Below are 27,437 nucleotides of genomic sequence, written 5' to 3'. Positions count from 1 at the left end.
CCAGTTCAAGAAAGATGAAGAGCTACTGGAGAGAGTCCAGCGGAGGGCTACGAGGATGGTGAGGGGACTGGAACATCTCTCCTATGAGGAGAGGCTGAGGAAGCTGGGCTTGTTCAGCCTGAAGAAGAGAAGGCTGCGAGGGGACCTTATAAAAGCCTACAAATATCTGCAGGGTGGGTGTCAGGAGGATGGGGCCAAGCTCTTTTCAGTGGTGTCCAGTGACAGGACAAGGGGCAATGGGCACAAACTGAAGCACAGCAAGTTCTGTCTGAATATGAGGAAGAACTTCTTCCCTCTGAGGGTGACGGAGCATTGGAACAGGCTGCCCAGGGAGGTTGTGGAGTCTCCTTCTCTGGAGATATTCCAGACCCACCTGGACACGGTCCTCTACAACCTACTGTAGGTGACCCTGCTTCGGCAGGAGGGTTGGACTAGATGACCCACAGAGATCCCTTCCAACCCCTACCATTCTGTGATTCTGTGATTCTGTGTCCGACTCAATTCTTTCGGGAGTGCCATGCCGCCACAGGACTTGTTTTTCCAGGCCCAGGATGGTATTCTGGGCGGTGGCTTGGGGCACAGGGTAGTTTTCCAGCCATCCGGTAGTGGCCTCCACCATTGTGAGCACATAGCGCTTGCCTTGGCGGGTTTGTGGCAGTGTGATGTAGTCAATCTGCCAAGCCTCCCCATATTTATATTTTAGCCATCATCCTCCATACCACTGAGGCTTTACCCGCTTGGCTTGCTTGATTGAAGCGCATGTTTCACATTCATGGATAACCTGTGCGATAGCGTCCATGGTCAAGTCCACCCCTCGGTCACGAGCCCATCTGTATGTCGCGTCTCTTCCTTGGTGGCCTGAGGTGTCGTGGGCCTACCAAGCTATAAAGAGTTCACCCTTATGTTGCCAGTCCAGATCCACCTGAGCCACTTCAATCTTAGCAGCCTGATCCACCTGGTGGTTGTTTTGATGTTCCTCAGTGGCCCGACTCTTAGGGACGTGGGCGTCCACGTGACGGACTTTTACAACCAACTGCTCCAGACGGGCAGCAATATCTTGCCACAATGGGGCAGCCCAGATAGGTTTGCCTCTGCGCTGCCAGTTGTTCTTCTTCCATTGCTGCAGCCACCCCCACAAGGCATTGGCCACCATCCAAGAGTCGGTGTAAAGATAGAGCACTGGCCACTTCTCTCGACTGGCAATGTCTAAAGCCAGCTGGATGGCTTTCACCTCTGCAAACTGGCTGGACTCACCTTCTCCCTCGGCAGTTTCTGCGACTTGTCGTGTAGGGCTCCATACAGCAGCCTTCCACCTCCGCTGCTTCCCCACAATGCGACAGGACCCATCCGTGAACAGGACATACTGTTTCTCATCTTCTGGCAGCTGGTTATACAGTGGGGCCTCTTCAGCACGTGTCACCTCCTCCTCTGGCGATGCTCCAAAATCTTTGCCTTCTGGCCAGTCCATGATTACCTCCAGAATTCCTGGGCAACTGCGGTTTCCCATTCGGGCGTGCTAGGTGATCAGCGTGACCCACTTACTCCACGTAGCATCGGTGGCATGATGCATAGAGGGGACCCTCTCTTTGAACATCCAGCCCAGGACCGGCAATCGTGGAGCTAGGAGGAGCTGTGCTTCAGTGCCGACCACTTCTGAAGCAGCTCGAACGCCTTCATATGCTGCCAGAATCTCTTTTTCAGTGGAAGTATAGCGGGCCTCGGATCCTTTGTATCCCCGGCTCCAAAACCCCAGGGGTCGACCTCAAGTCTCCCCTGGTGCTTTCTGCCAGAGACTCCAGGTTGGGCCATTCTCCCCGGCTGCGGTGTAGAGCACGTTTTTAACATTTTGCCCTGACCGGACTGGACCAAGGGCTACGGCATGAACTATCTCCCGTTTAATCTGTTCAAATGCCTGTCGTTGCTCAGGGCCCCATTCAAAATCATTCTTCTTCCGGGTCACGTGCTACAGAGGACTCACAATCTGGCTGTAATTTGGGATGTGCATCCTCCAAAAACCCACAACACCCAGGAAGGCCTGTGCTTCCTTTTTGCTGGTTGGTGGAGACATAGCTGCTATTTTGTTGATGACATCCATTGGGATTTGATGGCGCCCATCCTGCCATTTTATCCCCAAAAACTGGATCTCTTGCGCAGGTCCCTTGACTTTACTTCGCTTAATGGCGAAACAGGCTTTCAGAAGGATCTGAACTATTTTCTCCCCTTTCTCAAAAAATTCCTCCACGGTGTCACCCCATACAATGATGTCATCGATGTACTGCAGATGTTCTGGAGCTTCACCCTTTTCCAGTGCAGTCTGGATTAGTCCATGGCAAATGGTGGGACTGTGTTTCCACCCCTGGGGCAGTCGATTCCAGGTGTACTGGATGCCCCTCCAGGTGAAAGCAAACTGTGGCCTGCACTCTGCTGCCAAAGGGATGGAGAAGAATGCATTAGCGATGTCAATTGTAGCGTACCACTTGGCTGCCTTTGACGTCAGCTGATATTGAAGTTCTAGCATGTCTGGCACGGCAGCACTCAGCGGTGGTGTGACTTCATTCAGGCCACGGTAGTCTATTGTCAGTCTCCACTCTCCAGTAGATTTTCTCACTGGCCATATGGGACTATTAAAGGGTGAGCGAGTTTTGCTGATCACTCCTTGACTCTCCAGCTGGCGGATCAGCTGATGAATGGGGAGAAGGGAGTCTCGGTTGGTACGATACTGTCGCCGGTGCACCGTTGTGGTCGCGATTGGCACCTGTTGTTCTTCAACCCTCAGCAACCCCACAACGGAAGGATCCTCCAAGAGACCAGGCAAGATGGACAGCTGTTTAATTTCTTCCGTCTTCACAGCAGCTATGCCAAAAGCCCACCGATACCCCCTTGGGTCCTTGAAATACCCTCTCCTAAGATAGTCTGTCCCAAGGATGCACGGAGCCTCGGGGCCAGTTACAATGGGGTGCTTCTGCCACTCCTGCCCAGTGAGGCTCACTTCAGCCTCCAATACACTCAGCTCTTGGGACCCCCCTGTCACTCCCGAAATGCAAATGAACTCTGACCCTTTGAACTCTGATGGCATTAAAGTACACTGTGCACCAGTGTCCACTAGAGCTTTATACTCTTGTGGATCTGACGTGCCAGGCCACCGAATCCACACCGTCCAATAAACACGGTTGTCCCTTTCCTCCACCTGGCTGGAGGCAGGGCCCCTCTAATACTGGTCAGATAATTTGCTGCTCACTTGCTGTAAAAATGACTTGGAGGTCCCCTCCAGAGGATCGGAATCAAGATCAAACTGTCTGCCTGGCCTGGAGAGCTGGCTGCTGGAAACTGGAGCGGCATTTTTCCTAACAGAATCCCCTTTTGTGATTGTTTTACCTTGCAACTCACGCACTCGTGCCTCTAGACTTGAGGTGGGTTTTCCATCCCACTTCCTCATGTCCTTTCCGTGGTCACGCAGATAGAACCACAGGGTGCCCCGTGGTGTGTAGCCTGTGTATTCCCTCTCCTGAGCAGAGAAACGTTTGCCCCTAATAGCTGAGACACTGGCCCGTACAGGTGGGGAGTAGGACATATTCTTTTCTAGTCGCTTGACCAGTTTCTCCAAAGCTGAGACAAGGGAGGAAGAGAGACTTTCCTCATATTGCCGGAGTCGGACAGCCACCTCATCCACTGTTGGTGCCTCTTTACTTTTCCATTTTACAACTGCCAGTGAGTTGGCATGTGAGGAGGGTGCGCTCCGCACAAACTTCCTCCACATAGATGCTGTGCACTGGAGTTCATCAGGGTCTGTGGGTACCTGCTCATCGTCTGTGTCACAGTAAACCAGCTCCCGCACAGCTAATTCCCTCAGGTACTGAATACCCCTTTCCATATTGGTCCACTTGCCAGGGTAGCATACAGAATCGTCACTGAAGGGGTATCTCTCCCTCATGCCTGACAGAAGCCTCCTCCAGAGGCTCAGGACTTGTTCCTTCTTCCCAATGGCCTTGTCAATGCCCCCTTCCCTGGCCAGGGATCCCAGCTGCTTGGCTTCCTTGCCCTCTAACTCCAAGCTGCTGGCCCCGTTATCCCAGCACCGCAGCAGCCAGGTGGCAATGTGCTCGCCTGGGTGGCGGCTGAAATCTTTCCGCGTGTCTCGCAGCTCGCCCAGGGACAGGGACCGGGTGATGATCTCTGTCTCTGTCTCCCGCGATGACCCTGGCTCATCGTCATCCCTCCCGGAGCGATCTGCTCTCTTTGCATCTTTCTTTAGTTTTACGGGGGCGACTGCTGCCGGCACAGGTTGGTCATTGGGCTCAGCCGCGATGCCTGCAGCTGGAGCTGGGGCTGCAGCCGCTGCCGTGCCCGTCTTGGGAGCCGGGACAACGCCAGTGGCTGCAGCAGCCGTGGTGCCGGTCGGGGGGGCTGTGACTGCCTGCTGGGCTGGAGGGGCTGCAGGGCCGGCTGGGGGGGCAGTGACAGCTGCAGCGCCTGCCGCTTCGTTCTCCCCCCCTTTCCCCTTTAGAGCACTGAATCAGGTTGAACAGGGCTCGGTAGGCGTGGGCCAGACCCCAGCACGTTGCAGTGATTTGTGTCTCTCTGGAGTTCCCAGGGTGGCAGCACACTTTTTGCAGATATTTTACTAGTTTGTCCAGATTCTGTACTTGTTCAGGGGTGAGTTTAAAACACACCGGTGGTGCCCACTGCCCTAGACACCTGCCCATGCTGTCCCACACACCCAGCCAGTCACAGCTATCCGGCCCCGTGGCAGGTCTCTGCACAATGTGGCCTGAGCATCCCACGGGTACTCGAAATTCTCAAAACCCGTTAGGACCAGCCTGAGGGAGAGAGGGGGGGCGAAAGAGTGGGGGAAGGTATCCCCTCCGGTTTTCCCCACAGATTGGGTTTGATTATTAACAAATTCTAAGACATAGGGTCCGAGGTATGGAAATGATCGCAGTGCCGCATGCAAATACAAGCCTAATTTCATGCACAGTGATGTTATCATGTCATAAGTCGATATCATACAGTAGAGCAAAATTATCATCCTGATCTTTTTCCCAGTGATAATGAACAGCACGGCAGTGAATACATACTGCAAATAAGGATTCAAAAGCCACAGCCATCTGATCAAAGTCAGCAACATTTTTACCGGCGAATGTTTAACTAACACAGTAAATGCATACAACAAATTATAACAAAATCTACGAAAGCTGTTTTAACACACACTGCTCAGCCCTGCCGTTATCCCTGCCCCACGCTTGGGTGCCAAATTAATGTTCTGGTTTTGGCTGCAGCCAGCAACAAAAGCGCCACGCGGCCGCCCCTCCCCCCGCCAGCGTGCGGAGGAGAATGGAAAGAAAGAGGCAGAAACTGGTGGGTCGGGATAAGGGCAGTTTAACAGAACAGCAAACAGAGGGAAACAGGAACAACAACGATACAGATAAGGGGAAAACACAACACAAACCCGTAGAACAGACCCGCTCTCTCAGACTGAACCGCCGCTGAGCCCTCCCGAGCCGCGAGTGAGTTCCCTCCGCGCCGCCCCCCCCACCGGAACCCAGCGTGACGGCACATGGTATGGAATACCGGGCTCTGTTTGGCCAGGTGGGGTCAGCCCGACCGGCTGTGCCCCTTCCTGGATTCTGGTGAAAATTAACCATGTCCTGGCCAAACCCAGGACACATTCATAGGAACTGAGTATCTCTGAGCCCACCACTCCTCTAGCAAACGTAGCTAAAACAGGGCAAGCGGCTCAAGAGTTGGTGGGGGAGCAGATGTGAGCAGGCACACACACACAGATCACATACTCCACTTCGTTAGATACCCAGGTAAAACGTTTGACCATCTACTATCAGCCATTCAAGGATCCAACAGTTTGAACCTCTGTCTATAGGTGATCATCCTGCCAGAGGGAATCAGAAAATTATTTCTGTGTTAGCAGAGACCGCATTCCCTACAGAAGGTTGGGAACTGCAAGGGATGAGTACACAAAGCATTTTTAGGATACACTTAGGAATGATTTTACCCATCACTGAAATGAAGCTTTGTGGCAACAGGTAATTAACAGTGCACAGCAATGTTGCATCACAAAGATAATATTAAGTAAACAGCACATAATTACACAGAAGTCTGGGGGTGTTACCTCGCTGGAGCTAAAACTTGGGAAATTTTATAGCTCTTGTGTTCTAGAGCATACTGGCACCGTTCTTACTCGCACAAGCGGTGCTGCAAAAGTCTACAAGACTCTCCGCAAAAATAAGTGCCTTTACTGTTCAGATTGCACCATCTTGGCAAGGTGTATTCTTCAAACATTTATTGCTCTTGGACTTCAGCCTGAAAGAGGTGAATGTATATTCTAATGCACAGCAATTGCGCAACTTAGTTATGCAACAATACTATGACATCCTCCACCACAGTGTGACATGAGATTGTCAGTAAACACCAGGACCCTTCAGCACTGAGAAGGAGCTGATCTCATGTGGTTTCCTCTCAGTACTGACCAAAGCCAACACAGTTTAGCATGGGAGAGGCAATGAGTTTAGGGTGAGGCAGAACAGCTGCAGACACATAGAGAATAATCAAAGCAGTGAAGCACCAAGGCAGTGAGCAATATCCTTGATCATTAACAGAGAAGTGGTATTCACAGTCACAGAGGACATTATTTGGCCTTCAGTACATTGCTTTCTTCTATTTGTATTACTTTGGTAATTTTATAGCTGAAAAGCCAATGAAAAATATAGACAGATTTTCCATTACAAAAACAAACAAACAAAAAGAAAATATATTTCCTTTATATTCTGTCCTAAAGCTAGTAAAAAAAATTTCAACTGAGTGAAGTTCAAGGCCAGAATATTTATTTGGAACTAGATCTGGTCTAGGACACATGTTCACTGGGATCTTCCCTACCCTAGGCCCCTTTCAGGTCTGACCTGGAATCAGAACCTTCAGCGAAAATGATATTAATAAAAGTTTAGAAAAATTGACATCTGTGTCATTTGCACCAAGATTATTAGCAGACGAACCAAAACAAGTGGCATTTTTCACAGAGAAGCTGCAGAGTTATGAGAAATCAAAATATCTGTTTGTTTCTCTTTGTCCCAATATGAACTAAAACCAAATTTTTAAAATTGTCCCGTAAAGTATAAACCTTCTTTTCAGTAAGCTCTAGTTCTGAAAGGCAGATATGACCAAATCCCAAGAATTACAGATAGCTCTCATATTTTCTAGCATGACACTGTACATGTGGGGTTTTTTGTCTGCCAGGTCAAAAAAAGCCATTAAGCTGGAAGAGAGAGACAACAAAACGACAAAGAGCAGGCACATTCACAGCTCATGCAAACACAAAAGCCTGTCAATACAGAAAAACAATGATAGGTGGACCACTTCAAACCTTGGCTCTCGATTTCTCCTGAGTAAATTAACAAACGTCTCTATTTCTTTAGCCGTGATGTGTTTCTCTAGCAGTTTTCTGTTGTTGTGCAACAAAGCTGTGATGGTGTCTTCTGCCAGAATATCATAACCAATCTGGGACTGCATGACGCAGAAGTTCTTAGCAATATATTCCTGCAAAAATGAAAATTCCCATGACGACCTGTTAAGCAGTGATGTATTTCTTTTAGAACCAGAAGCATCCACCTCAATTAGCAATCAAAATAACCCTCAAAACTTTCCTGTCTGACCTGGCCTGAACAAAAGAACATCTGAACACCTAAAAGACGTACCCCAAGAAACAGATTCAGTATTAGGGATGACTAATTCTTCTTATTCTTCCATAAACCAAAGGAACAAATCCATGAAAACACATACAAAATTCAAGAAATGGCAACCAATTTTTTTGAAAGGAAAAACCAAAAGATTTTTACAATGTTACAATGTTTAAGAAGCTTTCTTTCCTGAGTCTTCCTTCCTCCCTTTCTCTCTCTCCAAGACAGAAATATTTCTCTAAAGCATCAGAAAGCAAACCAAGCCACACATAGCAGTTCAATCTTCTATCTCTAGTCCTTTTAGTCCTATGAAGTTGGTGCAGTTTTTCCCCCGCTGCAATGTGCAAAGCACTCGACATCACATTCTGAAATACTTCTTCCTCTCAGGGAGTCTCCAGAAGTGGGAAATCAGGTTACCCGATAGAATAACCTCTGGTCTGATTCACTGCCACCCCTCTACAAATATTTAAGCAACAGAAACAGTTAGTTTTGCAGACTTCCCACTTTATACTCCAGAGTCCAAGAGCGTAATTTTAATCACAGAAAACCCATGAACGAAGCAGTGGACCCCAATCTCAGTTTGAGCCTGTGAAAGTATAAGATGAACCTATGATATTCATGGCTGACTATTCAATTCATATGCAAATGCCTACAGACACAAACCACTGTTCCTCAGCATGAGGCAATATATGACAGTGACTTCTTACTACTAACCTACATCAAACCCAGTCCTTTCACCTTTACCACAGAATCCCACTTGTAAGCTCAGAGAGTGAAGTCCAACCCAGGATATGTAATTACAGCAACTAGGAGGAAAACTATCTTGAATATCACTGACCTGGTTCTTCCTATAGTCCTGTTGGGAATGTCTGAGAACTCTGTAACACAACCTTAACATGTATTTGTAGGGAGCATATCTCTGGTCACCTAGGTCCTCAAGTCTCAGCATCGATCCTTCGCCTTTGTCCTTAAAAGGAGCTTTGAGGATGCCAAATACCTGTTCAAAATTAAAATCACAGAGAATAAAAATCAAACCCACACTTTTGCTTAACGTATAGCAGTCAATGGAAATGTCCTCTGGCAGGATCAGCGTAAGGGCCTTATCGACCAAACTCAGAAATTAATTACTGCCCTTACCAACATATGACTAAATACAAGTGGGGGCTTTATGCGTTTCGCTTTACATTTCCCACCAACTTGATTGACATTGTTTTCTCTTTCCTGCTGTCTGCAGTTTCAAACTTTGTTAGTTAAGTGCCTCAACATTGGATAAATTAAGTATGAAAAAGGAGGACAACGCTGGCTGCTGTCCAGCTTTATCCTTTTAGCTTTTTTTTTTTTTTTTTAATTTCAGTAGGCTACTTAAAAAGAATGTGAATTTTTATTTACGTGCAAGTTGGCCCTCATACGAAGTCAGGCATCCACAAGGGCATGAGAATTTTTCCTATATGGCGATCACTTGCAGGATTGGGACCATGTTGCAAGCTTGTTTCAAATTTTGTCAACAATTTGCTATCAAATGTAGTCTTAAAAGTCATTGAAATCACATGAAACTAACAGCCACCAGACACAGCCCCTCGTGCTTCCATCGGATTCACAGACCAAAAGGTGAGCCTTGAGGAAGTAGTGTTGTATCTGTCCAATCCAACCAGACACAAGCCCAGCGTGGCATAAGCCAAGTTACCTAAAAATAACATTTTCTCAGATCACCCTGTCCTAAAATCTGTTTGTCAATACAAGCAAGTTGTTTAATAGAGTAGGACATACCTGAGCCAATATATTTTGCTCCCTCATTAATTTTTGTCGTTCCCGGTTTGGCTTGGTAATCACCACATCCAAAACATCCTGCCCGTTATTAGGCACATCAGCAACAAAGAAAATGAGATCTTCCATTAACTTGGTTACAAACCTAGAATGAACAGACAAATCGTTATTATACACAGTCATTCAGCACTTGCTAGGATTAAGAAAAAAAAAAATCTCCTTTTAGAACAAGCTTTATCTAGCACAATGGAATTTCAATCACTGCAAAATTAAGTTTGATATGTGCTTAAGGTTTCCAGACCTTGGTTCAGCAGAGGCTTAAATCCATCACAGGGATGTTTACCAAGGCATTAAACAACAGCCAGAGGGAAAAAGGGAGAAAAACACAGGATGCTGGATTGATGCAGAGTATTCAGAAATCCAAAATCTAAAACACTCCTATGCAGCCTAGCAAGGATTTTTATACTTTATCATGGACACGGGTGCGTGAAACAAGATGATGGACTCACTAGAGGAATAAAAACATTCTGCTGCTAGACTATTTCCCTACTAACCCCAGAAACCATCAAAAAAATGTATTTATTTGTTTGCTACACAAAAGAAGACTTGGCAGAAGCAAGTGCTAAAAAGGACAGAGGCAGTAGTAATTCCTTCTCTCCCACCTTCAGCAAATGCAAAAAGCAAAGGGTCATTGTCTCCCTGTTACTAACATACCTCACCAGGCATGCACAAAGTATGGATGCCCACAAGTTTCAATGAATCTCCCTTAAAAGAACTTGCAATCTTTTACAAACAAAACCTAGCACATCTCCTACCTTGGGAAAGCATCATCTGACTTTGGACAACATTTAGTCTACTATTACTAGACGTGTAGACATGCTATAGAAGTTGCAGGAAGATGCCCGGTAGATTTTTAAAGTCATGTCTGGGAGCCAGACACAAAGCATCCATTACCCAGAAGAGGGCTGGGCTGTTCAGCTCAACCCTCTGAGTGAGCTTTAGCTTTAAAAGTCTCAGCCCACTGGGGAATGGCAAGGTCCACCCCAACACAAACAGTAGAAAAGGTACACGTAGGATGGAGCAACCAGGAATAAATTGTTGGGATCTCTACTTACTTAAGCAGGAAGGTGGTAAGACAGGGAAAAGAGTTGGGTGTTTTGGGTTTTTTTTTTCCAAAGGAAATCAGAGGAACAAACAAATACCGGCACTATCCCAAAACCACTCTGAAATGTTTTACATGTGTGTTGTACCAATCTGCCAACATCAAGACTTGACAATACTGGGTTGCAGTGACACAGCAGTGCAAGGTTAATTAATACAGGGATGTCACATCTTGATTATGTCGTATCCCTCTCTGGTTCAACTCAGTCATGAAATGGCCCATCGGCTCTTCAAGGCTGATTACCAACACCCAGACCATTACAGATCTGCTTGTTACAACAAATCCTCCAGCTGACATTAAACCATCAGTCTAATTGCTACCAACAACCAACAGCAAAAATTCAGTTTCATCACCAAAAATTAACATTTTCAGCAAAAAGCTGCATATGATGCATGGTGGAATAGAAGTTACAAATTAATGCTACCAGAGATGCTGTCTAATATTCTGTTTAATCACAGACAGCTGAAAGCAAATAGTGAACTACATTGCTGGCAGTGGGATATATTTGGCTACAATGTACAACAAAATCCCTTAATTCAAGGGTGGGTGCGAAGAACACACATTCTAATAGCGTTACAGCTGAAACACGGATGAATACAAACAGTAAACACCAAAATTACGTAAAATAAGAAAAGAGAACAGGGAAAAGTAGAAGCAAGAAAGGTAATAGGCTATTGGGGCAGCTTCTCGGTTACTCTGAGACCTCCGCCTCCTGCTCTCACAGCATGAATGTGCAGTACAGTGAACTCCACACGAATCAAGAGTCTTGCCATGCTGCCCAACGTATACATGGCTTTCTTGTACACGAGAATCAAATGCAAGGGAACCCCATATTACAGCTCAGAAGTGGTTTATCAAAGGAGATGAAGACAAACACTTTGCATTTGCCCAGGGAACGACCCATTTATTTATGTGGCCAGCGAGCTGGGGAAGTGCCGTTTACCCCAATTTTACAGAGGAGATACACAGACCAGCCCGAGGTGCAGCAAGGATGCTCTGACAGAGATGGAATCTAACCCCAGGCTAGCGCTCTCAGCATTGAAGTGTCCTCTCCCAGTTGCCTCTGTGTCCACATGGATGTTACTAACTTACCCACTACTACGATGCCAAGATCTCATGAGTAACCAAACACTGATTTAGGAGGGAAAAAAATAAAACTCACTAACCTCCTTTCATTCTGGGTTATTGTTCCATTCTCCAGCTTTTTAACAGTTGATGCTAGAACTTTGTTTGCGTCATTGGCAAAGTCCAAGTCTCTGACCTCAGACAGAGGAACTGATACAATGGCAAAAGCTTCCTTGTCCTCTTTTGTTTGGCACGTCCCAATCTGCAACAGTTTTTGGTTTAATATGGGTAAGCAATCCTCTTACCTTTATCCTAATTATTATGCATATTTTATACGTTAGAAGTGAGATCACCGGTGGAGAACTTCAGGAATGAGTTTGGGGTTTCAGCCCCAAGATGTATGTGTTTACCTTTAACATCACAGGCCGCTCTTCATCAGTGTCTATTGGAATGCTGGTACTGGTGACCCAAGTGTTGGTGCATAAATGCCTCAGTCGGACGTATGAGTTCCTAAAGGAGAACAAAGCAAACAACAGGTCAGATGGATCAGTCCTGAGCTAAAGTGGGCAAGGTGGGATGCAATGCAACACATGACCATAACACGAGACTTGAGGGCATGAGTCACACCAGCCACTCAGAATAAAAAGGTGAAGGAGACCTACAAGTTACTGCAGTACCCTTTTCCCCTGTCTCCTCCCTTCTCACCCAGAACAGAGCTGCAACAAGGACAAACAGCATCTTGGGATTATGCAGAATGCTGTTCTTCAGTATTTATATAATACTAGGAGAAATGTATTCCTTAAAGAAAAAATGAAAAAGGAGAGTGTTGTAAAATCCCATCTGAATAGAAAAACATTTCATGAATAAAACCAATTCTTTTCTTTCTTTTTTTTTCTGCAAAGTAATGAACCCTTTCAACCTCTCACAGCACAAAAGTCAGAAAGTAAAACTGACCATGGCTTCACAGCTTCACCATTCTGATCTGCAAACCCTTGTTCCATGGAGCAAGCATTTACAGTACCAGTTTTCAACCGAAAATCAAGTGAACAAACAGCAGACATGAGATTCTTCTGGATTCTTTCTACATGCTAATCTGTGGTATTATCAAAAAGCAGAGTTGAGAAATCAATTATAATTTTTATTCTGAATTCTACTTTTTAAGTATATTCACTGTGGTCTTCATTCACGCTCTCCCTTTCATGCTGATGGGCTCTGAGTATTCAAGTAAGCAAATTATCTGGCAAAACTTAGCATAGCAACTACACTTCAAAGCTGCATACATCAGTATTTCCGGGTACCCAGCCTCAAAACCCACCCTCCTAACAACTAGCCCTAAGTGTCTGAGTGCCCATTCAGGCACAGCCAACACCGTGTGACTTCTCTAGCCAATCCCAGCTAAGCAACACAGTTGAAATTTCCAATATTCACAATTAAAACCCAGAAGCCACTTGCTGAATTCATTTGAATAACAAATGTGTTCAGTGGCATCATGATCAGTCAGGTAAACAGAAGCCCAGTTCACCATACACGTTCTTTTGTTGGGAACAATTCAGTTAGATCTCCTAGCAGTACAGTTTTTTCAAGCAGCGCACAGAGCTCAATTCTGTCCTCATGTATCTCTGTGCAATATTTCGCCCATTATTTTCTCTTCACAGACTCTCTTTAGGTGTCACTTCTTTTATCCTTATAATTATTCTATCCAGTCACAGCAGCAGTATCATGTTTTATACATCCCTTGTTTATCCATGAACACACCTTTTACTTTTAATGGAAGGATAATACTTGCTCATGTTTGATATTTTCTGCTTTACTCACCAGCATAATGCTAAGAAGAAACCCTGTTAATGCAGCACCATTTTTCACCCTCCCCTTTTTTTTTTTACCTTGGAACCAGGCAATCAGCTCTCTGAAGAGTGGTGGCATCCAGTTCAAAGAGAGATGCGATGTCATTTCCATGTGGCACAGAGACCAAAGTATACATAATCTTCTCCCCTGCTTGGCGTTTCTTCTTTGAAGCAGGAAGGTCGCCGTCTCTCTGCTGACCAGGCACAAGGGTTATTTGCTTGCATCAGGGCCCATTATAAATTCTCCAATTGCCTTGCGGACAACTAATACATCTGAATTGTACTTTTTTTTTTTGACATTCTAGTAAGAATGTACCATAACTGGCTTTGGAGTGGGTAGCACAAAGGATGCATTTCGCCCCCAGGCACATGGGGTCTCAGGCAGTCATTATAACAGCAGGTCACAAGCTACAGAGAGACTGCAGTACTGTATACATCATTACTTGACACCTACAACTTCAAAAAATCTGCGGAAGTTGCAGACCCTTCACTCCCAACAGATGTAACTACACAGTGCTGGCTTGGAAAGGGCCAAAGTTAAAAGAAGAGAACTAATGAAAACCGGATTTTTTTAAAGGGGTGGGAGGATTAAAAAAGTAAGCAATTTGCCTAATTTTTTATTTAAGTTTGCCATTTTCTCCTCTTATATGGTCAGAATCACAGCAGCACACGTTCGAAACAGCAAGAGCCAGAATACCGATCATCTGCTCCACTAAGATCAACTTGTCATTGGAGGCGGGGGGACGGGACACACGAAGCACCAAGCTAGGTTGTATTAGAAATCGTAGCACAGGTTGATAATGCCTTGGAGAGGCTGGATGCAACATAGGTCTTTGTATGCCCACTGAAACTGGAGAAGTACAGTCCCTTCGAGGAGCCCAGCTTTCAAGTGGCAGATCTACTCCGTGTCAGTGCCTCAAAGGAGGCGTGCAAATCTAAGGTGGCGATCTTCCGCCCACCATCTGCTGAAGGTCCTCAGGAGTTCTGTGACCCAGCACCGCTAAGCAGCTATCTTCATCTTCCGTTACCTACACACCTTTGTCTTCACAGATGCGAAATCGCTACCTTCCCTAAACACATACCTTTGCTTGAAGGAGTAATTCTGGGTCTGTGCCTGTAACCACGCAGCAACCAACAGAATTACTGGCATAAGTAAAAGCTGCTCCTCTGGGGTGTTGAGTTACACATATTACAAAAAACTAATAACCAATTAAGAGACCAGCAGCCCAGGGCCCTTTCAAGTACACAAAATATATCATGCAGGGAAAAGGAAAAGAGGAATGAAGAAAGCCAAAAGAGAAAAATCAAACACTGGAAATCTGAAATACTATCATAACAGTTTACAGCACACCACCAGGGAAGAGATGTACAACGCAATGTAAAGAGGCTAGACTGTACTCAGATTGCATTAGTACCTTGATTAAGGCCAAATGGTAAGGGATAATCAAGGGCAAAGCTTTAATTCTTCGTATTGCCAATTGATTAAGCAACAAAATCATGGATGAATGAAACTATGTAAGAAATAGCTAGTTATAATCTCATTTCAAGGTGCTTTATGAATCCTTCCAAAACTTCCATTTTTTTATTATCAAGCCTGAAAAAGGCCAGCTTTCCATCCCACTTCTTCCATGAAGGATAGAGACAGTAGGAAAAACCAGGAAGAAATCATCTCAGAAATTTTTCTTAGGCTTATCTAGTGATTAGAGTAGTGTCACCAGTTATTGAGAGGAAGTCTGGCTGAGGCAAAGGGCAACCATCTCCTGTGTCCTGCACATGAGTAAACCCTTAGCTGGCAGTCCTCACACCCTTCCATACCCCACGCCCAAAAATATTAAACAAAATTGCACATAAGAACCTTGCACAAAACAACCTGTATGCAAGAACTGAGAACATAGCCAACTTTTTTTGTGATTTCCATACACGTTCTGTTTTACAAACTCAGGATGAGACCCATACTGGAAAGGCAGGCAAGCTGTAAGAGAATCTTCTTAAGAGTTTAATAGGTGCAAGTCAGAGTCTTGCATCAAATGAAAATCTACTTCCTAAATTTCCAAACAAAAATGGAAAACGAGTTTAAAATTCAAGAGGTCTGTAAACGTGTGAATGGCACAGGATAGTTTAGAACAGCATCCAGACTTTTTGCTATTTCCCATAACCTAGATTCAAATCTAGTTACGGTTTCCCAGAAACTATCCACTTTTCTGTAATTTCCAAACTGAAAAGACTGGTATACAAAAAGGCAGGATACTTCATGATTTTATGTGTTTTTTTCACTGAGGCTCTGGGAAAAATACAGACCAAAATATGAAACCATATTCTACTCTGTGTTATGAAGGCATTTTATTCCTCACTCATGACACGATGTCTGATCATCTCAAATAGGTCATTAAGCATGAGTATATACGCACATGTGCAGGTTTCTATGACAGAAGGCAAAGTCCAAGGCAGGTGTCCTGTGCTTCAGTAGTTCGTACCAACCATTAGCTCTGTGGAGAGGCTCATCCTGCAATTTAGGGCTGACTCCACTCACTCGCTAGTCTCCCCAGCAATTGTACAGATGCTATTGAGCAACAGAGTTGGGTCATCAGGCCTAAAGCCCCCCAATCAGGCTCGGCATCTGTCAAATCAGACCTGGCACAGGAGCAAGAGCTGGTTTTCTAGAAAGAAAGTCCACTTCAACAAAGGGCAAGACTGTCTGCAACACTGCTAACTGCAATGCAAAGCTTAGCTGAGTAAAATCAGACCTACACAACAGCTGTACAGTAGTTGCAGACTGGACTCCAGCACAAACCTCAGAGCCCTCCTTATAATGTTATTTTAGGATCTCTGACACACCTCACATTCCAACCCGGATGATGGGTGTTAAGCACCAGCCAATGAAAAAACACATGTAACAAGAAGTGACCCCGAACTTGACAGCTCTGAAAGCAACTTACATACGAGGAGTGCATGAGAGACAGAGCAAGTCATCACACACAAGCATACATGGATTTGTGTCTGAATTTATGTCTGAGTGCATGTGCACATCCCTCTGTATGAGAGAGAGAGAGAACGCACACACACTTGGCACACAGAAAGTTTCTTATTATTAATTAGATTTGGTAAGCAGTCATCAGAATCAGTGCTTAACCTAGCCATTATTGAATCAGCAAATGAGTCTATACAAGGACATGGAAAGAAGTGAAAGTATTAGACTATTTCAAATTAATTAGACAATATGACCAGCTCAGGAGAAGCACTGCATTCCTAAGCAGATGAAAACAAGATGACATTTGCTCAGGTAAGAAACTGGCATATGAGCAGATGCAGCAAGCAAAAATGGATCCAGTGAAGAAAAGGGAGGAAAAGAACCGTAAAATGTCTCAAACACAGAGAGAAGAAAATTCAACTTCCAGCAGTATTAAGAGGAAGCCAATGCAGAGATGTTGGTGATGTGGTCAGTGACAGCCAAGCAAAGCACTCCCAAAACTTCTTAAAATAAAAAAAAAAAAAAGCAAGTAAATTACATGCTAGGAGCACAGAGAAGTGCAAGAACTGTGGGTAAAACAGTATTAGCAAATAGTAAACTCATTAAGAAAAAAAAAATTGTTCTGATTGTCCCAAACTACTGCAAACTAGTGACAGGCTGTCCAAGTCAAATCAGACAGATATCCAAGGGGAAGAAGGCAGAATCATCTCACTCTGTCATGCCCTGGTTAAATCGCTCACAAGGATGAAGGAAATGCAGGCTCAGCTCCTCTTCTGCCTGGCAGGAGCTGGACCTACACCTTCCAAAAGAGTGACCCAGTCCAGCTACCAGGTGGTGCAAAGAGCAGAGCCAGCCTGCTCTGGCTAACAAAGCCTACGTGTCCACCCGAGCAGAGGGCTGCCAGCCCCGCAGTGCCAGCCTCATCCCACAGCCCAAAAGCAACGTGTGCTACTTGCACGCACAATGGCCTTCGCCAGGAGGAGGAACTGAAAACCCCCTACCACGCAGCCAGCGGCACCGGCACCCTTCCAGGAGGGACTCCTCTAGGAAAGCCAAGGCTGAGAGTTCAAAAAAAGGAGTCCTTGCTAGTGAAAACAAACAGCCTTTTTGGTGAGGAGTGGAAATACCGATCCAGGCTCACAGCAAAGTCCATAACCCCTGGGCTACCACCATTGACTTCCAGTGCATCATACCAATTTAAACAGTAGCTTAACAAAAAATGCCAACAGACATAATATAGTATTTGCAACTTGAAGGGCAAATTTAATGTAACTGGAGACAAATCCCACATTGTAACCAGAGACAAAATAATCAGGTACAATCAGATTTGTCTTTCTTGAGACTTGTAGCCCAACAAGTAACCCTCCTTCACAGCTCTTATCATTTGCTAGTAATTGTGACCTATCCCAAATCCCCATTATTCACCTCAGCTGGGTATCACACCCAAAATTGAGGAGATTTACATGGAGTTTTGCTTATGGAGAGACCTTCCTTTCAACTGCAAAAAGCAATACAAAAACATGACAGACCTGAAATACCTTTTCTTTTAGAAACCAAATCTACAATTCCAATTGGTAAAGACACCTCTTGTGGCATAGAGACAGACAAGGATAATGCCATGCTCCTGAATGAACACATTAAGCTGCACTATGGATTTCAGCAGAAATTAAATTTAATAGCAGCCAGAGTTCTGAAAATGCCTGTTAAATCCAGCACAATGTGGTACATCAATATGTTAACCCAGTTTAGGAAGCTCTTACAAAACCAGCATTTTCAGAAAGCGGTAATGTGAGCAGAACTCCATAGGTCAGATGATTTAAAAAATTCTGTATAAAAAGAAACTCGAGTAAATTAATGGCCAGCCTTGCTCCTGCATGTTACGGAGCCCCGGCAGGCAGCACAGCAGTTAGCCTCCTACAACACCTTCACTGTTGACTCATTTGTGAGTCATCGCATTTTTAGTGGAGACATCACGTTGCATTTCTGTTGTTAGGAGCCAGAGACATCCTGTAAGAAACAATGTATGCGTTTTCAGAGCTGATTCAGACCTGTGTGCAGCAGCAGAATAATAATAATGTGCCGGCATGTGTGTCTCCCCTTCTCCACTCAGCCTCTCCAGTGGTCTGACTGCTGGCTTTATATAACCAGAGACACTGCCATTTTAAAGCTGATGATTTTTCCTTTCTTTTTTAAAATGTTTTTCAGACTGTTTATTGCCAGGTTAATTCCTAATCAAGCCTTTCAAAAAACAAAACTCCCCAAGCCTATTCTACTTGCTTATACTGCATCAACTGTGTCCCATATTATAAAATTTTAATTAAACAAACTTACTTGGCTGGAAGGTAAAATAAAACAAAAAATTTAATTTACGGTGTTTATCAGAAAAAAAGATCACCTGGGTTGAAAAGCAAGGAAGAAAACTTTGAATTGCAGAGTTGCCTGGAATTCATAAATATAGATAAACGGAAGTCCAATGAGGTATGTCAAATTGCACCTAGAAGTCCGTGGTAGAGCTGTCCAATGTTTTTACAGGAAAAGTAAATGCATACCAGTCTCAATGCTAAGAAAAATCTCAATGCTAAAAGCAAGTTTGGAAACGGTCAGGATTAGCACACGCTCATGAAAATGCAGACCAATGGAGCTACAGTACCTACCTAAAGACAGCCTTTAATACAAAGGCGTGAACAAATGCCAGGTTCCCAGCTGTTCTTGATACTTCCCTAGTGTTTGCAGTGTTCTTCTAGATGCTGTACATTTCTGTCATTAGAAATAATAGACTAACTTTGCAGCATAAAATACACCAAATTTGGTTTTAACTGGAGCCAGAACAGAGCACTGCGTTTTGTTGCACAATACACTACAACCTCCTAGATGTCAAGAGATGAAGAAGCCTTTTTTGATAAGGCCTTTAAATCACAGAAACGTCTTCCCATTTAAAAAAAAAAAATCTTCTGGAGTTTAGATGTGAGGAAAATATCTATAAAGAATATTAATCAACTCATTGTAAGGCCAAATTTTACCAGAAATAAAAGTAGTGTTTCACAAGACAATCTGACTGGATTCTCAAGAAGCAGCCCATAAACTAGCAATGAACCACAGTCCAAACATAGCTTTACTGCTCAGAAACAAAAGACCTAGTGATTTCCAGTAATATATTTATGTTCTCCAGAGCCAAAACCCTTTCAGACTTTCAAGTCACTTAAGGCAAGGCAAAAAAGATGCACTTAGGCAGAACCTAGGTGCCTATGCCACAACGGAAAATCCTTCCCATTGCTGCTTCCGAAAATTCAGTTGCCTAAGCAACTGCGATCGGGACTTGTAAACCAGGCAGTGAACATGTACAAGGAGCCCCATCGCACATTTAGGAGCTAAGGGTTGGCACAAAATGTGCAGATGGCTGTGCTGCTTTTAAAACCCACATGACAGAGAAGGAGTTGATACCCTTTTATCCAACAGACTAGCAGAGAAAAGAAAAACACAGGCTGCAGGCTCAGTTTCCTCCTTCAGTTGAAAGGATTAAGGTATGTATCTCCCATTTCCCTGCTACTCAGACTTCAAATTTTGCCGGGTTAGGTCCAATTCCACCTCCCCCTCTCGAGCAGATTTACTTCATGGGCAGTGTTTCAAAATTAATTGCTTCGAACGGTGAAAAATAAGCTGCCTTTGCAGTGAATCAGCTCGGCAGTCACCTGGCAGAAGACACACTAGATGAAAACCACAGAGCAAAGAAAGTGTGTGTGCTCTAGTTTATGTGCATACTGGATACAAGACTGACATAGCTGGCCCTTAAAGAACTCCAAATATTGTAAGATTCTTGTACTTTTGAGGGATAATTCAAAACACTGTATCACCGTAAGATAAAAGAAATTCCTGCACAGGGATGTGAAGCTTTTCTGCTCAGTTGCTCAGGCTAGAGTGAAGGCTTAAAATAGCCCTCCCTGACTCATGCTATTTCCAAGAAGACTATAAAGGAGCGAAGGATCCAAAGGGATTTCTGCCATGCTACAAGTGCCTGTAGGCTTGGATTTACATGGAGGTGTTACCAAACATTGTTAAGAGTTCTCTCACAAAAACATTTTCACAAGAAAGCGCTGACTGCATAAACTACAATTTCCACAGACACGTCAGTTTTGATCAAATGTTCATTGGAAGTATTTGTCTAATCTGATTAACTGGTCTGGGTTTTTGGTTGAAACCAATACCCAGCAGGATTAAGCCAAACTGTTAGAGAAGGCACTTTTAAAGTTCATGTTCTGATTACTCTTGTGCCTTCTTCATTACCCAGTCCAGCGAATTTTTAACTATTGAAATGAATTGGAATTGCTACCACTGGAAACCTTATGCTGTATCTAAATTAGTACAATGTGGTACAATAGGACTGGATCTTTGGTGATGAGGACCTAACATCTACCCTACACATGTTTTTATATGTCTTACTTCAGATGAGCTGTAGTCTGGTTTTCTGGGCTGGGCACCCATGAAAGGTCAGAGCACAGCAGACACATACATTCCAGAAGTGTGCATATCTTTTTATTTTCATCCACCAGAACGCAAGTTTACATTCTCTGAGATTGCTCTGCAAAGTGAACTGGAGTGTCTGAAATAGGGAATAACCAGGAGATTTGACTCAGAAGTGCCGTCATGATGTGAACTACAATGTTAATGCAGATGCAGGTCTATGAGCTGAGCTCTACTGTTCACAGAGCAAGAGCATGAATCCAAGCATTTCCAAGCAAGCACCCTAGTCGCTGAGGTATTCTAGAACTTGTCTTGATTTCCATTTGAAAGCTCCAAGGGCTTCAGGTGTCATTCCAGTAGAAAGGAGAAACACCTGGTGGAACTTCCATATTATCACGAGAGAGAATTCTCATTTCTCTGGACAGCTTAGCTGTTATTGCTATATTACCATTAATACCAAATACCAGGGAAGATGGAAAACCGTTGTTGCCAACTCCTACAAAAGTCTCCATTTTTATTAAAATTGCAGTCCTAAAGGCATGTGATTATGTAAGAATCTCGGGTTTCATTCAGTGAAAAATAAAAAATTCCTCTCCATGCAGAGAAAAACTTGAAAACATGTCCTCTAAAAGAACAAAAGCCAGAAGGCAAACAGAAAGAAACTAAACTGATTTTTTTTCAAAGAAGATCTCCGTGTTTTCAAGGCTATTTCATGAATTTGATGGAGGAATGATTCTTTTTTGGACTATTTGTTGTCTCAGTAACAATAACATTCCCCCAGGGTTTTAACTCCACTTCCTTCACACGTTATAAACTATAACATGTCTGGCCTTGCCTCGTTAGTCAGAATTAGCTAGCACGCTCTTGACATTGTACAAGGCAAAGGCTGGTGCCTCTTAGGCAAAGGGCATAAGGCCTTTGTCCAACCCACCCACGCTGCAGCAAGGACAACTTGGATCCTTGCGAAGATGTCATGCTAGAGTTGCCCAAAGTGTGGCAGCACTCAGACTAAGCCTGTGCCTGAATATCTGCTGGCGTGCATTCAATGCAGGCAATAAAAAGAGTCACAGCACGTTCTTAGATTTAGAGCCACACTTGACTGACAGACATGCCCCAAGGGGGCTTGTCCCCACTAGCAGAGGCTCTGAATTGGTACTGGCACATAAGTAACCAGACCTGCCTGTGCCTGGTTTTCTTGCTAAAGAGGGTGGTGGGTTTTGCCATGCAGTAATACCTCTGATTTGAGAAGAATTAATACATTTCATAACTGCAGTCACTAAGCAGAACAGCTTTCAACTAATGGCAATTTGATGCAGAATTTGAATAAGTTTCCTATCATCTGCCTTACATGAGGGAGAACATTCTGTAATGCCAGTTCTGAGTTGCTCCCGAACGTACACAGGATGTGGAACACAATCCCCGTGACGTGGAAGTAAAAGGAAAGCTGTGAAGGGCTTTCATATGTTGGGCTGTATTGAATTAAGGATACAGTACTTCCCAGATTATATGCAACGTATAAATTCCACTTACCAAAGCTTTTCCTTCGTTATTACCTTCTGGATAGTGTGGGTTAAGCTGGAAAAGAAAAGAAGTCAAATACCAACTTGATAGCTTTTAGACTTTTCAGAACTTGGGGGAGAGGTTCAGTTCTCTGTCATGTATCCACCCTGCACTGTTATGTGCAGTATTTAGAAGCAGTATGAGAGTAGTAGAATTACCGATCCAATTTCTGACTGACTTAAGTGGCTATGTCCTCGCTTCAAAAAAAGGTGCATCTTGCAATCAAGCTTGTCAACTAAAAAAAGGAATCTCCAATAACAAAAACCAGAAAGAATGATGGAGGAAGCACAGACAGTTACTCATCTAAACACAGTCAGTTATAGTCACCCACACACATACACACGCAACCACTTCCAGGGTTGAACTTGAGCAGATATATTGAGATAAAAACTAACTAACAGTGCTTTATGTCTACTGAGATTTTACAGGAAGACAGTGAACTCAGAATAAACACATCTTTGAAACAGGAATGGCAATGCCACTACAGATAAGTGTTTAATTACCCTGTGATTCTGTTTAGCCATTCTTAACGGGGAGAATATTTTCTGTGTCACGCCAGCATTATCAAGTATTAATTAACAACTAAAGGAGTATGAGAATTTTGGATGAAAGACACTACATAATAATGTGTAAAGTATTACTATTTAACTGTGTTTAATATGCTGTTCCTTTTGACAAGGGAAATATGTAGACTAGAAGATGACGGATTACATAGGCAGATATATACTCTGATAAACAAACACACATACACCCACACACTGGCTGCACATGAAGCCTTTCAAGATCTGACTTACATAATGAAACAACTTTGCCTCAGTATTTACTGACACAGGATATGCCTTCAAAGCATTGAAAACGCTGAAGTGAAATTTTTAGTTATACAAGGTAATGTAGTTTTTAAGCAACAACACTGTGTATACATCTTACAGATAAGTACACTCATTTGCTTGGCTTGAACTCAGCATTACCAGTGTGGAAGAACCAGACATTAATAGCACAGGGCAAGCTGAACAAATCCCAGTAAAATTTTTCAATATCATGTCATCATACATCTAAAATTACACATACAACTACTGTGAGGAGTTTTTATTAAGTTTATACAGTTTTTACTAATACTGTATTGTTTATATCCCTTTACACAAAAAACCCAGCGCCTCTCCACATCGTGAGCCTGAAGAAAGGAGGAAAGCTTTTCCATACTCCTAAATTTGCTGAAAATTCCTTCCTTCTGTGTCATGACTTGACGCGCTAACACAGAAATGACCAAAGGTTTATTCTCCTGTCTTCATTTCAGTATTTGCATTAGCCACTGTGTTACCCTCACAAACCCAATTTAGAAAGCCTGCTTTCCTCCCTGCACTGACACCTATCCAAAATCTTGCATTTTACTCCTCCGTGGCATTCTCACAGTCTCCTAGCTCCAACTCCCGCCTACTTCTGTTATACAGCAACAGGAATGGGAAGTGAACACTGAAAAACAGACAACTAGAAGATATACATATATACATACATGTACGTATACATATATACGTAACTGTTCTCATACGGTTTTTATTTCTTCAGAAGTTCTCACATTTCTTTCAGCATTACCTTTGTTCACCTGACACCTTAAAATAATTCTAGTTGCCCATTCTAACAGCCAAGTTCAGCTCTCTACCTTTGGTCCTCCATCAAGAAGAGAGACAATAATCAGGCAGTGCTCCTGAGCCACAGGCAGACACAGTGACCTCTCAGCACAGGTGTGGAGAAAGTACAGAAAGGCTAAATCTGATCCTACCTTCAGGTTCTGCTGATGGTAAGTAAGCAAGAAGTAGTCTGGGTCATCTCCGGTTTGTCACTAGACTCAGCACAGAGAACCGTGCACCAAGGACTAGACGTTCAAATGCAGTAAATCTATGATGCCTGAGTGAATACAGTTGTCTACCCAGTATGAATTTGGCCTTGAATTCTGCTATTCTTCAGCTGTTCGCTCCAACATAATGATGATTTTAAAAAAAAAGCAGCAACAACAGGAGAAACTAGGAAAATCTCTCTCCCACGCCACTTCTTGCCTAATTTAAAACTGACTGAACAGATTGCCCTCAAATTTCCCAAACAGTTCATCTGTGGACAGAGGCTGAGCGAGACAGAAGGCTCAGATGAAAAATGAAGTGCATCCTTAATGATGGTTTTTCTTGCCCCACTGCAAGAGAAATAATACAACTAAAAAGATGTTGTTTAGGGAAAGTTTGGAGATGCTGACATTAAACAGCAAACACGACGGAATGCAGTTTTAGGGCTGATGTTTGTGGCCTCGTTTTCAGCTGTGCTGAGCAGCTGCCACTTTCATTTTCATTTCAGCTGAGGCTGTTGGTGCTGAGGATCTCTGAAAAATCAGACTATTAGCTGTTATCCCATACTATATTCTCCAGGCAGAGGGGCATAAATCATGCAGTGTTGCATGTCATATTACACCCGTTCTGAGCCCTTTTCAATATCCAAGTACAGTACAGCAGAATGAGCTAAGGACACTACGACAGTCCTAACACTCCAAAATCTACTGCTTGTTCTGACTTATGTAAGATCACCTCCCTGTTCTTCCGTAAGCCTCCAAATCAAAAGAATCCGTGAAAATAACAACATTAATAATTATTTTCCTTGTTGCTAATTAAATCAAGTAAAATTCCTTGCAGGTGTTTAGAAAGTAAGAACACTATGCTAAAATGGGACTCATTTAAGCTCAACCGTCTTCAAGCATTTTTGTGTTGTTGATGTGTTGAAGTTGCAATGTTACTTAAGTGTAGCTGAAATACAGTACTGTGTATGTCTGTAAAATGCCACTGGAAGGTGCGTGCAGTCAATACACAGTAAAAACACGATACATTGTAAACTGCAGAGCTCACACAAGTGTGATTGTATAAATCATTATTGTAATAGCTTCATTAAATGTTATTTTTTTTAAATATATCTCCAACTGCTTCTTTTCCAGTTCAGAATAATCCAGAAATCCCAATCCTTCGTATTCATTTTTCAACAAACTTAGGTACAGCCATTTTTCACCTTCCCATGGATGGAAGAGAAAAAGGTATCACAAAATGAGAGTTCATCTTCCTCATAGCTGAAAACCAAGCATCATCAAAGACCATGAAACTCATTCCACGTTATGGCACACTCATGAGACTCACTATAATATACTAACACTTGCCCATTACGTAAGGCCACATAACCTAACCACCCGAGTAAACAGCAATCACTATGTGGGGGGTAAGGGAGGTAAAATCTGCATCAAGTAACACAGACTTGTTACTCAGCATTAACGGAGAATAACTAGGGACGGGCAGAGGAGGATTCATGTGAATAGGCCACCTGATAGTGGTTGTGCTCATCCTTCACTCCACTGCCACATGGAAGGCCAGCTCTGTTGTGGGGATTTTGCAGTTGGGCAAGGCTAAGGTAATCAGCTCTCTCAGCTCCAGTGACAATGCTCTATGACACCCAAACACTTCATCTTTTCCAGTTGCTTACACCTATGAACCCAGACCCAACTCTACACATCCTCCAGCCTACATGAAAAGTCATAAAATCCAGAAAATGGGGCTACTGCATCAATTTTTCCTTCACACCACAGCACCACGGAAGACGTTACTGTTTCACACACACAGGCTAACAGTGCACACTGCCTTTGGTGCTTCATGAGCTTTTCCTTATGCAAAGGATCTATCAACAGGTAAGTACCACTGTAACTGCAAATGCAATTTGCACAATATAGTTCACAGGAAGCATCTGGGACCTCAACCTGCTCAGGCTCAATTTACTGGAGAGAAGAGAGCTTGGAAGCAGCCTAGAAAACTTGTCAGCAGACAAGGACAGTCAGTGCCATGAGAAGGCCACCACCGGATCATGTTTTTAAACACTAAAATCATTGACTATTTTGGCATTTATAGAAAGATTTGCAATTATGGAGACGATAATACATTCTTTAAATCTAAGCAGAACATGCATTTACTTGCATACTTTACTAAGAAGCCAAATTCCCAACTCAGGATCTACACAGGGTATCTGCAAGAGCCTGAAGGTCAGGGTCATCACTGCAGGTGGTCCTCCTGGGTGTAGAAAAATTGATGTCTCTTAGATAGATTTTGTGTTCAGCCTGGTAGCATGGAAAAAGAGTGGAGATATGAATGCACACATATACCAATATACTCATACTGTGGGAGCACCAGAAGGCACCCAGCAGAGACCACGTGTGACAAATACATAATAGAAGCCAGCTTTTACAGGTGGAAAACTGAGGTACAGACAAAGTCTTTAACCATTTCTGGTCAAAATTACTTGGAAGGGCAAGGAATCTCATTCCTGAATTTTTAGCTAATGCCCTCATAATGTGACCATCCTCCTGTAGAGTCTGCACAGTAGAAAGACAGCTTTCACCTATGTGTGTTTGTGTGTTACTTCTGGTATTTGGTTCTCAGAGAATGCAAGTGCCCTGCTAATCTTGAGGGGTATCCTGTTAGATCGAGCGCCAGAAGTCCCAGGCTCTGTCATCTCTACTGCTACAAGTTAGTCAAAGTTATATCTTAAAGTTTTCAACACATAAGACTTTAACACTGCATAACCTCCTGAGGTTCTACCATTGAGCAGAGCAACTTCTCACTAATACGTTGTTCCTGGCTTTAACTTCATTTTTGCACCTTCGCGTAGTAAGATACGCTCTACAGTCCAACAACTGAATTGTAAATGTCAGTCCATACTGTGGACTGTTTGAAATTTCACCTTTATACTACTGAATGCTGCCTTACCTAGACAGAGGAATGCACGGAAAGTACCCAAACAGGCTATTTTTGGACACTCTTAATTAAGAAGGAGAGAGAGGAGCTTGGGGAAAGAAACACCCATGCTGATTTTAATCAAATTTTGTTGACTAGTTAAAGGCTATTTAAAACATCTCATCA

General features: G+C 43.6%; 1 protein-coding gene across 6 annotated transcripts in view; it reads right to left on the bottom strand.

Annotated features, from left to right (window-relative positions):
• The window catches only part of ITPR2 (inositol 1,4,5-trisphosphate receptor type 2), a 282,946-nt gene that overhangs the window by 191,764 nt on the left and 63,745 nt on the right, over window positions 1–27,437 (bottom strand). For 4 of the 6 annotated variants that reach the window (XR_012765862.1, XM_075439325.1, XM_075439357.1 and 1 more), the window contains 7 exons: window positions 22,477–22,521; window positions 13,560–13,714; window positions 12,087–12,186; window positions 11,778–11,938; window positions 9,453–9,594; window positions 8,524–8,682; window positions 7,373–7,545 (listed from right to left, as the gene is read on the bottom strand). Coding sequence is in view for 5 of the 6 variants with exons in the window: in XM_075439325.1 (XP_075295440.1) it covers window positions 7,373–7,545; window positions 8,524–8,682; window positions 9,453–9,594; window positions 11,778–11,938; window positions 12,087–12,186; window positions 13,560–13,714; window positions 22,477–22,521 (935 nt within the window). In the remaining variant the exon portion in view is untranslated. The remainder of the gene's footprint in view (window positions 1–7,372; window positions 7,546–8,523; window positions 8,683–9,452; window positions 9,595–11,777; window positions 11,939–12,086; window positions 12,187–13,559; window positions 13,715–22,476; window positions 22,522–27,437) is intronic. The other 2 variants (XM_075439332.1, XM_075439339.1) reach the window with 2 other exon arrangements.

Source organism: Opisthocomus hoazin, chromosome 1 (assembly GCF_030867145.1).
Source record: "Opisthocomus hoazin isolate bOpiHoa1 chromosome 1, bOpiHoa1.hap1, whole genome shotgun sequence".
NCBI classification, from domain to species: Eukaryota; Metazoa; Chordata; class Aves; order Opisthocomiformes; family Opisthocomidae; genus Opisthocomus; species Opisthocomus hoazin.
Note: the sequence above shows the minus strand (reverse complement) of the source record. Positions and strands in the feature narration are given on the sequence as shown.